The sequence below is a fragment of the Alosa pseudoharengus genome, unplaced genomic scaffold (assembly GCF_046254945.1).
Source record: "Alosa pseudoharengus isolate Yale_2024_CS ecotype anadromous, Long Island Sound unplaced genomic scaffold, YU_APseudo_1.1 YU_APseudo_1.1_scf_24, whole genome shotgun sequence".
NCBI lineage: Eukaryota > Metazoa > Chordata > Actinopteri > Clupeiformes > Clupeidae > Alosa > Alosa pseudoharengus.
Genome location: NW_027468689.1, coordinates 5,153,198 through 5,165,205, shown reverse-complemented (window position 1 = coordinate 5,165,205; position 12,008 = coordinate 5,153,198). Strand labels below are relative to the sequence as shown.

The 12,008-nt window shown below is 40.5% G+C and overlaps 1 protein-coding gene across 1 annotated transcript in view; it reads left to right on the top strand.

Annotated features, from left to right (window-relative positions):
- Positions 1-12,008, top strand: part of abcc4 (ATP binding cassette subfamily C member 4 (PEL blood group)) — a 76,930-nt gene that overhangs the window by 36,146 nt on the left and 28,776 nt on the right. The window contains exons 14-18 of the mRNA XM_076302920.1: positions 113-209; positions 304-525; positions 826-963; positions 3,476-3,513; positions 3,665-3,780. Of these exons, the coding sequence (XP_076159035.1) occupies positions 113-209; positions 304-525; positions 826-963; positions 3,476-3,513; positions 3,665-3,780 (611 nt within the window). The remainder of the gene's footprint in view (positions 1-112; positions 210-303; positions 526-825; positions 964-3,475; positions 3,514-3,664; positions 3,781-12,008) is intronic.

The window sequence follows — 12,008 nt, the reverse complement described above, 5'->3', positions numbered from 1 at the left end:
AGGTGCTTTTTAAACATTTAATTTAGCAACTTCTATTGAAATTAAAACCGTTCATACAGAACAACTACTTTTGAGGGGAAGTTTGTTTACACGTTCATCTGTTTTTAACCAGGTGTATTTGTGGTCTACTAAAGAAGAAGCCTCGCATACTGGTGACCCATCAGCTACAGTACCTTAAAGCTGCAGATCAGATCCTGGTTTTGAAAGAGGTGTGTTCCTTTAATTCGTTTTCAGGTTCTCTTTTTCAAGCTACCAGTTACAAAATGAAATCGTTCCGATTTTTTTCTTTTGGATGTGTTGCAGGGTCACGTGGTGACTAAAGGGACCTTTTTAGAGTTGCAAAACTCGGGGCTAGATTTCACGTCCTTGCTTAAGAGTGAGGAAGAGGAGGAGACGACCCCTGGTGTGGATGCTTCGCAGGGCACCACACTAAGGTCTGCTCGCAGCCGAACCATTTCTCAGAACTCTGTGCGCTCACAGGCATCGTCACTCCAGTCTGTTCAAGATGCATCAGACAGCCTGCCGGTAAGCCCAACACCAACACCAATGCAGTCAGGTGTGAATTGGGGGCAATAAGATCTCTGTGAATATACATAGTGAACAGTGAACTTTAAACAGGAAAGGCATACTTTTACACTCCTTATATAGTGTGCTTTGTCAGCTAACTTTTTGGCTTCAGGCAATCATTTGTGAAACGTAATCTGTTCTGTTCTAAATCAATGTAGACAAATATAACAGTGCATAACATTACCTGTATGCCTGGCTGGACTGCTTTTCTGTAGTAAAATGTGAATATTGAGATGTATGACTTTTTGCTCTTGACAGGCAGAGCAAGTTCAGACCATGGCCGAGGAATCTCGTTCTGAGGGCACAATAGCAGTCGGCCTGTATGTGAAGTATCTGCGAGCAGGAGCGAATGTCTTTGTTTTGCTCGGCCTTATTCTGCTCAGTCTTCTTGCTCAGGTATGTCGAAACATGGGTTAGGGTTTGGTTGTAAATTGACTACCAAACTACCAGTCTTATCGTGCGTTCCATTTGTACAAAGGACTCCTCTTACGAGTAGTATGATGACCAAAAAACAAGCAGTCTGACGAGGAGCTGTCTCATACAAATCAATGGACCCCTAGTTCACGGCGAGCCCCAGTTCACTTCACAAGTTACGTGTTGTCACAAGCCGAGCTTTTGAGCGGAGCTGACCGGTGCGAATATCCCGCTCCTTGCTCAGGTGGCTGTTCTCTTGGCCGCTCCTCCACTCAAATTCGCGTCAGGTCACTCAGCTCAATTTTGCTCCTTGCTCCACGCTCTCTCCAATTTAAAAGAAGGAGAAATAATCTACAAGCCGAATTGTCACCTTAAACAGAAAACTTCAGTCCCAAAGAACTAAGAGCAACGGCAATATATTTCACTCATAGAACATTTATTTTAAAAGGCAACAACGAACAAGCTTGGCAACATCAATACACATAAGCCTAAAACTAAAGGGATCAGTGGGATTAATTGCCTAAAGAATACAGGCTTAGCATCCAAGTTTTAGCCTTCTACTTGATATGAAGCATATTCAAATTGCTCACGTTTTTCTTTGCTCTCCGTTGCACACACTCATGTTTCCGCGAAATGTGGCTTCTTAGATTCCAAAATGAATCTTTACTAGGGCTGTAACGATATACGATTCGAAACCGAAATCGCGACATTCATATCCACGATACTGTGTCGCGGTGTGAAAAGGCAGAATCGCGACCCTTTCTAGTGTTTCACGCAGTGCTTTGCAGCTTACGCGCCGCAAAAGCAACCCACATCTCCCGCTTTACTTATTGGTAGCCTACGTTGTCCAAAAACAAATAAATAAATAATAATTTCATACCTCTCCTTGCTTTCATTGTAGACTATGTGTGCAACTTTACCAAACAGTATAGAAGTAACCCCCCTCTCTTTGCCCCGCTCTCTCTCGCGCTCCCTCCCTCTCACTCTCCCTCCCTCTCCTGCTCAATGAACACGCGCGACTTAAATAAAACATTCACAATCGTGAAAGCAAGGACGCACAGAAGACGACTAGCTAAATTACTATTAAATCCGCTTAGCATCATTAGCATGCTGCACATATTTGTTTAAAACTCTTGCATTGAAGTTGACTGATCATCTCAATCCGACGTTTCCCAAAAGGGCCTGTCCCAAGGAGAACAAGTATTACCTTGAAACACATGGGGAAACTGAACAGTCCAATCAGTAGACTATGATAGGCTAAGCTAGCCAACTATGCTACTTTGTTTACAATATTTCCAGGCTTCAACCAGATAGCTGAATTAAAGAGGCAGAGTTGTAATAAAAAATAGTAGGCCTAGGCTATAGGCTAATCTGCATAAAGTGTGCTGTCATAAATATCAGTTATTCAGAAACATATTTGTATATCAGGACATAAAATAAGAGATATATTATATTGTAATCCTCTGGTGTTCTAAGGGAGGCTATTAAAATGTTATTTAATACAATTTCTAGCCCAACCCCCCCGCCCCCCCCAAAAAAAAAAAAAAAAAAGAAAAATCGAGATTCGTATCGAACCGTGGGTCAAAAATCGTGATACACCAACCTCACGATTCGGTTTGTATCGTTACAGCCCTAATCTTTACTCACTGAAACGGTGTCACCACATGGTTGTTCTTGCTCTACATTGTTAGTATCTAGTTGTTTTGTAGAAATAGTACAGTTGTATGACTTATCTGTTTCCTTTCTAAAATATTTAACGAACTCCATCCCCATCAACAAACTTACAATGGCCAATCTTTGAAATTTAACGGTCTTAGTTTTATTAGGAAGACGTGAATTCTGGGTGGATTTGGGCATGCCTCAGACTCGTGGTGTGAGGTGTATCGGAGCGAAATTGGAGCGGAACAGAGCGGCTGCGCCGGCCTCTAAATTAAAAAGCGCTCCGCGCTCCAACAACATTCCATCCGCTCCGCTCCTCGCTCTGGTCACAAGCCCCCACGTACAAATGGAACGCATGATTAAATCTTTGAGTCACTGCTCTTCCCAACCTCCACTGCACACTAACAAACGAGAGAGAGAGATTAAATAACGGCTTGTCTGCACACTCGGCTACATGCCCTTCTGGTACAGGTTCTGCTGGTTACTCTTTAAGCTGATGATACACAAGGCACCTTTATGAGCAATATTGCAGGGCAATGTTCCTAAGTGTTCCAATGTTCCTAACCTTGTGGTTATGGCATGTTTCCAACGATATTGGCCATTTTTTTTCCTAAAGAACTTTAATCATCAGTAGCCACATTTTCAGGATCATCCAGTCAGAACACTGGAACTGGTTATGTGGTTGCCCAGCAGCAAAAATTTGGCCCATGTATCTTCACGTTAAGCCTCTTTGATTGCCATTCATTCATTCATTTTTAGTGATGCCGAGAGAAAATGAAGGTAGACTAGATCGATATTTGTGTATATTGTTAATGTCATGTATTTGTCTTTGAAGGTCACCTATATTCTTCAGGACTGGTGGTTAGCATACTGGTAAGAATATTTCAAACAAACAGCTTGTCAATGGTCCCCTTTTAGAATAACCTGTATTTTGTTTTTCCTCAGCATTCTTGTTGTTGTTTTTTATTTTATTATTATTATTATTATTGTTGTTGTTGTTATTGTTATTATTTGTAATTGACAGGGCTACCAAGCAGGCAGAGCTGAACAGCACGGTGGCTATTACTGATGGCTTCTCTCACAACAACATATCAACACATCAAGAACTGGACTTAGGCTTTTATCTTGGCATTTATGCAGGTGACAATGTGTTCTTTGCTTATAAACGCACACACACACACACACTCACTCACTCACTCACTCACACACACACTCACACACTCTCTTTCTCTCTCTATGTAATGAATGCTTTTGGTTGTCAAAGTGATATGAATAAGACTAACCTATTCCATAAAATGCTTACAGGTCTTTATTGACCTGTCATAGGCCACACCAGACACAAAACTGAAGCATTCCTATTCCTGCTACAAAAAAAAAACTAAACTATTTTCATGGTTTGCGAACAGAACGCTGCAATTTCGTAGCCAATTGGAATACAGTGACTGTGTTCCAACACTAACATTAGCTCTCATATTAGATATTATAAGTACAGAAGTATGGAATTGGAACACAGCAAATGTAGAAAATGGAAAACTGAAGCTAAATATAAAGGGGACAAAGTAAAGTGGTGTGATCAGTACCACAAGGCCTAAGCCCTTTTCAGACTGACAGCCTTTCTCTGAAAGCTTCTGGAACATTCCCTTCTTGGAGTCATGTCTGAATGGGAACAGGGTCAATATTTTGGAAAATTAGGAGGCATTAGCATTAGCCTAGTAGCATTTCCGGACAAATGCCTGTATGGCTGTGTTGTGAATGCAAGCAGTAACATTGCTGGGACATTGTCCATGTGGAGCAAGCCAACAAATCACAATTTGACATAAAAACTGTGCATAGCATATGATGCCATATAATTCATATGATTTGCATTCATAAACAGCATTACAGTATTACTGCTAGAGTGGCCATCTTCAATCTATTTGCTATTCTCATGGCACGTATGAACAGGCAGTAAAACAAAGGCGTTCAACACCTTTACTGGGTGCTGAATCCTTCAGGTAATTTTAAATCAAAGACCGCACTCAACAGCACCTTTTAAACTTTGCCAGTGCATGCTGATTTAGCGGAGGATCAGACATGATGCGCTTTGTTGCTTATAAAACGCGAGGTGCACTATATTTTCATAAAAATGCTGGCACTTTTAGCCTGGAAAATCCAGACCCTGGTAATCTAGAAAGATTAAGGGTCTGGCCATGAACAATGTAATGGCCCAACTCGAGGGGTGGCACCAAGCATGCATTTGAAAATCCCTCTGCATGCAATTGGATAACACTAGACCAATGTTTACTTTGAATGATTCCGGACATCGACACAATTGGATAACACTACAACCGATGTTTACTGACTTCCAACGTTGCAGCGCTGTCGTCATCAGTTTAGCTCGCCTCTGGCCCGCATACATCAGATACGCCGATTTCATTGGTTCCCACGGGTCATGGAATTTCCGGAATATCATTAGCTTTTTTAGCCATGTCGCGGGGCAATGTTCCTCATTTTTGTTGTGGCATGTGCCCATTGATAATGGGCAACAGTTTCTTTTCTTGGAGAGTGGAAACCTTGTAAAAGGTAGGGTACTTTTAAGTGCTGTCCTTGATTTTAAAAACGTTACAGTGGACATCGCTTTCAAATGACCACTTCATTCGCGCATTACGCGGCTTGAAGCTGCGTGAAGCTTTAGTACCACTTTCAGCCACTGTGCGTCGATCTGCCACTGTACATCGCTCTGCCTGCGGTCCCTTCTGAAAAAGCAGGATCTACCATTAAACATAATTGTTGCCGAGAGTAATCCCAGCCTACGAATTCAATAACAAAATAAATCATGCATAATTAAACATTACCTCGATTTAGGCTACTTGGGTATGGCTTAAGGCTTGACTACACGGTGGTAACGAAAATCGAAATCGAAATTTGCTGTCTACATTATTGTCAGTGTTGGGGTTAATGCAACTACGCAAATCAAAACAGTGGTGTGATAATTGAGCCTGTAGAGAAATAACTGTTCAGAATTAATCTGTAGCCTTGGGTAGGCTTCTGCAGAAAACAATGTTGTTGCCGATTTAATACTATCTGGCGACGTTTTTAACAGGCTACGCAATAGAGGCTTAGACAACTATGACCCACGTTTTGGTTTCGTAAATTAATTTGCCCTACTTCTTGACTGCAATGTAGTCAATTGACTGCTTGACATGTCATTTTTATTTTTCTGTACAATAAACAAATACATCTGCTTTATGCCGCAGAATTACATTCATATTTGGCTGACTTCTGCAGACGCGCAAAAAAACACTGCCACTTCCCTTCCCATATTCCACTGATCTCACATCAGACACCAGATCAGCTTGTATTGTTTATTTTATTTTATGAAGCCTATACAGTAGATCACAATTACAAAAAGTACTTCATACTATCATAAAAATTCGTTAAAACGAATAGCAATTTGCAACTTGACAAAACACTGGATTATCGTAGACACAGGAGAAAACGGTGTACATCCATTGGCCCGTGGGGAGATCACATGCCAGTTGCCTCTCCCTTCAGTTCTATGACTCTGTTGATGACTTTAGATAGATAGATAGATAGATAGATAGATAGATAGATAGATACTTTATTGATCCCCAGGGGAAATTCAATGTCTCAGCAGCATACATACAACACAACCACATTCTTTAACAGCAGAAAGAGTAATTAAAGTATATAATATAAAAACACAACTAAGCAGTAAGGACAGTAGAAGATAAAGAATATGCTAAATATACTAAAATACAAATTATACTAACACTTAATACAATATATAAAAATATACTAAAATACAAATTACAAAAATACAAATTATACTAACACTTAATCTAAATCAATTCTGGACTTTGGACTTTGTCCAAATGGTCGATGTATTTATTGCAACGTTCGGCTGTGAGTTTGTTTCGCCAAAAAAACTCTATTGCCGATATCAGTGCGTCTTTGTTTATGGGTTTGGCGTCACAGCGAATATATTGTTTAATTTCAGCCCACACTAAATCGATAGGGTTCAGATCTGGCGACAACCATCTCTGAACTGTGTAAATTGGCTATGCATTGGGTGTCTAACCAGGCCTTTTTATCAGGCCACCAGGCCTCAGGCACCTCGTCCTCCTGGACAATAGGCCAGGGCCCACTTCCCCGAAAGCATCTTAAGCCTGAGAGCGTTGTAAAGTCCCTCTTACGAACGTCTTAAGATTTGCCGACTGTTTCCCGAAACCATCGTAGCTTAAGAGCATCGTGAAAACACTCGTAGATCTACGAGTGCTCCAGAGTACTCGTTACCGGCTAAGAGCGTTTTAACAGTACTTCTCACTGAGGTCACCAACAGGACATACAGAGGAATTACAACTTAGAATACATAATCCAATTTACGTTCCCATTCTTTATTGTGTTTACCTGTGATGAATCAGATTTTAGCGTGCAAAATAGCCTACATTTAATGGTCATAATAATGTGATGTAAAGCGGACAAAAATGCAATCAAGTTATGAAACGAGACGTTGCCAGAATAGTTTGACATTATCTTTGCTAAGTGAATATTTTATTAGGCCTATGAGGTAAAAAGCAGAGAAAGCAACATGTGGTTCAGTCTGTAGCCTACTGCATCAAAATCTAAGCTTACACATTTCCTCTCTTTCTTACTCGACTTCTTTCTTATCTTCAAACGTGTTCTTAAGTGGCACCGCGAAAAATTATTGCATGGTGCAACAATCTAATCTTAAAATAATTAAAATTATTTATGTCTCTGTGTGGTATATAACCTACTTGGGATGCTTACATGCAGATGTCAAAGTGTTTCTATTTTCGTATTGATGTGAACATGGACAGCTCCTCTTAATTAAGAGCATCTTAAGAGCAGTGCACGCGCGTTCACGCTACGAGCATGTTCGGGAAACAGTCGGAAAAACCAAACGAACGATCGTAAGATGAATCTTAGAAAACCCTCTTAAGAGCGTGTCTCCGTCGTTATCGGGGAAGTGGGCCCAGAGGTGGAGAGGTGGAAAGGTGAGTTGTTGGGGGCAGGGTACCCACACCCACACACACCATGACACAGAGCATTTCCAATTCAAACGGGAAAGCACTGCTCATTGCAAAATGCAGAATGCAGAACCTTTAAAGCCAGGTAAACAGGCCTATAACTTGACTAAAACCGTGCAAAACTTGAGGCACATCTGTTATTATCTGAGCAGTCTCATGTCCCCATTTTGCGAATGCGAGGACGATATGAGCCTGTTGCATTTCGTTAGATGTCCAAGTCACGCATAATGTTTCAAAACCACTGGTTCGTAATCACAATAATTTAACGCACGACAGTTGGGTACTTTATCATGTTCCCATGCATACATTTTGGTGAGTAGCATAGAGATCGTTAAAAACAATAAAGTATGGCTCTCCTTTGGGACATCGAAAACGTATATTCTAAATATTGTAGACTACCGTCGGAGACAGGGGCGCCTGCAGGAATTAATGCTATGGTACGCACACCCATCCCGCCCCCCCCCCCCCCCCCCCCGCAAAAAAAATTCACGCGTGGACAATATTTGTCCGTTTCCCGGTTTACATAGCATAGCATCATTCAAATGCAATAATACAACAACAACGTCTTCAATGACCTATTCATTTGGACAACTTGATACAGCCCTATACAGGCTAAAGTTACCTTTAGTTTTGTTCTAGCTTACCGTGACGTCTGGCTTTAAACAGCTGTCTAATGCAGTCTAACAATTGCAATTGCCCACCTTGTTCTTGCCCATCTGGAATAACTCCTAGGTTTGCTGCATCCATTCATTCTGTTTTCGTTGTTTAAACTTGTGATATCCATGATGAGTATTGGGTTAGTGAATTAGCTCAACATTGTGTGCTGATAATATAGATAGCCGAGTAAAAGAAAACAAGTAGCCTAGTTGCGTGCCTGCGTGCGTATTCTCTCTCTCCTGCTCAAACAAGATGTGTGTGCGTTAATTTTGATAACGTGTTCACTAACTTCAATAGAAAATTGTAAATTGTAGCCTGATGGCATGCAGCTAATGGGATACTGTCCATAGTTGGGAAGGTATGGTGGGCCAAAACACACACACACAGGAAATGTTCTCTTGTTGAGTAGCCTGATGGTACGCACAGTGCGTACGGACGTACACCTGCAGGCGCGCATGGTCGGAGATGCTGACTTGCAAAGGCCTCGGGATAACACGATCTCCACTATCATCAGTCAATGCTTTTTGAGAATGGGCTAGCCTACATTAAGAACAAGCATATTTCTGGTCGATTTAAGAAGGGCTTTCAATCGTACGTCCCCATGCACATAATAGAAACGCTAGGCTATGTCTTTTTATCACAGAGTTGAACGAGTTTTAATGCGCAAAAGTAAACTTCATTAGCGGTTACATTTTTGAAAACATGAGTGTTTTTCATTTAAAGGTTTGACTTAATGCTTATTCAGTAGACCATTTAGTGTTCTCCACAATCCCCGACTTTCATATCGCATGCTTGTTTACATGGAAAGCAAAACAAGCTATAGTGACATATGTCTGTGTCGGGACGAATCGTCCCGACCGGCAAGGGCGTAGGTTTGGTCTCAGCTTTGGTGGGGACACATCCTCAACTCCTGTTGTCACAATACCAACATTATTGTTTCAATACCAATACTAAGTGAAGAATCTCAATTTCGATACTTTTGCGATTTTTTAAAACTTGATTTGGTTTGTGTGATTTGTGAGATCATTCACATCAGTGGCAATCAGAATTTGATTGACCCTCCAAACACACACACACACACACACACAAACACAAACATATATAGAAAGTGATGGTTGTCATCAGTGTTGGGCAACTTACTTCAAAATCGTAATGTATTATGTATTACTCATTACTGTCATTTCAATGTAATTTGTTACATTATAATATGTATCTGAATTGTAAGGCATTACACTACTATTGTATTATTTTTGAGTTACTTTCACCAAAATATCTAGAAATATGAATTTGGAATTCTAAATGCAGTTTATTATGCTCAATGCAGCTCATTGCACTTCTAATGGAGGGCGATGTGGTAATACATAATGACTGAGCTAAGCTTAAGGCTAACAACAGTAGAATGCAATAGGCACAGTGATGGCTCATGATGCAATACAAGAAACAATCATAGCCAGAATTTTGTTAAAAGCAGACCAAAGGTCAAAGTCTGGTCAATTGTGATAGAAATGCTGTAACTTTAGGCTTAGGCCTACTCATTAAAATTAACAGAGCCCACTACCTGTATATTGCAACCCAAAACATAGACATGTCAAGATAGGCTACACAGTGCCGCTGCTGGCAATTTTGGTGCCCTAACTGGTGAAATACAGTATTAACCTAAGTATGTCATCATATGGCCAACTATAAAGATGTAATCTGCCTGTTCTCAGGGATGGGTAGTCTTTCTGAAACATGTAATATGTATTTCAAATACAAAATAGTATTTTGTCATTTGTATTTTATTGGGTTGAAGGAAATGGCTCTGTATTTTGTATCAAAATACTTTATTGGTGTGTATTTTTGCATTTTAAAAATACTGCAAAATACTATATGTGAAAAACAGTAAAAAAAGTAGATACTACACACAGGTGTAATGAATAATTGGTAATTAGGCAACAATGGTTAATGTTTATTGCAATTAGCTAATGTGAGAACAGCTGTGTTCTATGACATTCACAGCTTTTCAGTGACGGCCTTTGCTGAAGCATCAGCTCTGGTCTGAAGTATAAATACTCTTTTGATCCCGTGAGGGAAATTTGGTCTCTGCATTTATCCCAATCTGGGAATTAGTGAAACACACTCAGCACACAGTAAACACACAGTGAGGTACCCACTAATCACGGCGCAGTGAGCTGCCTGCAACAACAGCGGCGCTCGGGGAGCAGTGAGGGGTTAGGTGCCTTGCTCAAGGGCACTTCAACCGTGCCTAATGGTCGGGGTTCGAACCGGCAACCCTCCGGTCACAAGTCCGAAGCACTAACCAGTAGGCCACGGCTGCCCTGAAGCACTGGTGTGAAGTCGTACGCAAGTAAAGATGAGCAAGGTTACCTGTGCAAGTTCACATAAGGACACCGACAAAGGCAACAATGTCCTTTTGGATCCAAGCCAATTAACAGAAAAAATGTCATATCTCAATGAACCACAATGACATCAATAGATGGTAAGGTGTTGAGTGTGTTTGAATTTCCTTCCTTGTAGCATCCTTTTCTGCATTCCACCGTGGGGAGAAGTTCACCTTGTTTAATTAAATAACAATTCTATTTCTATTCTATTTCACAGATACACAATTATGATTTTGGCCTATTGATTATAATGTGGTTAATTGTAAGTATAAGTATATTTTAATATCTGCATTTAAGAAAATATCATCTCTGCATTTATCCCAATCCGTGAATTAGTGAAACACTCGGCACACAGTGAACACACAGTGAGGTGAAGCACACACTAATCCAGGCGCAGTGAGCTGCCTGCAACAACAGCAGCGCACGGGTAGCAATGAGGGTTCGAATCGGCAATCCTCCGGTTACAAGTCCGAAGCGCTAACCAGTAGGCCACGGCTGCCGAATTGAAAGCTATGTCAGTCGTTTTGGATAAGCATCAGCTAGATGACTAAATGGAAATGGAAATTCTTGAATTATTCTTAATTCTGATCACACTACATGAACTTGCATACGGTATACTATTTGGCATGACAGGGGCCAAATTGTATTGTTTTTTACTGTATAGTTTAGGCTCAATGTTTTGGATAAAAAAAAGAAAGCTTTTTTGCAGTGCTTTCATACTTCCTTGAAAAAAGTATTTTGAGTATTTTCTTAATACAGAAATACAGTATTTTATTTTGATACATTAAAAATGAGGGTAGGCCTATTAGGTATTTTATTTTGAAATACATTCTGATGTATTTTTGCCCATCCCTGCCTGTTCCCAGCATTAGCACAACACTTTGCGATGGTTAGCTTGTCACCTGTGACGATATATGTTAGGCCTAAGTGACTGACCTATATGGGTGCGTTTGGAGATGCCTGATGGAATCAGACGTTGTTGCCACACACCTTGCATGTAGCTGTTCGCTTATTTCCTCTGTGCACAAAGTTATTGTAACCAGGGCCTGAAGTTAACTTTTTTGGCCACCAGCCACTGTGGCAGGTGAATTTTGAAATCCACCTGCCACAGTGGTTTTTTACCAGCCAAAATTATTTTGTGCCCAAAATAAAGGCGAACGACTCAGAAAATGCATAAGAATGGTTCTTGAACTTGTACAGAATACACATTACAGTACTCAAGTAAAAGTAAAAAAGTACTTTGTTAATAAATTACTCAAGTAGGCCTAACAAGTTACTT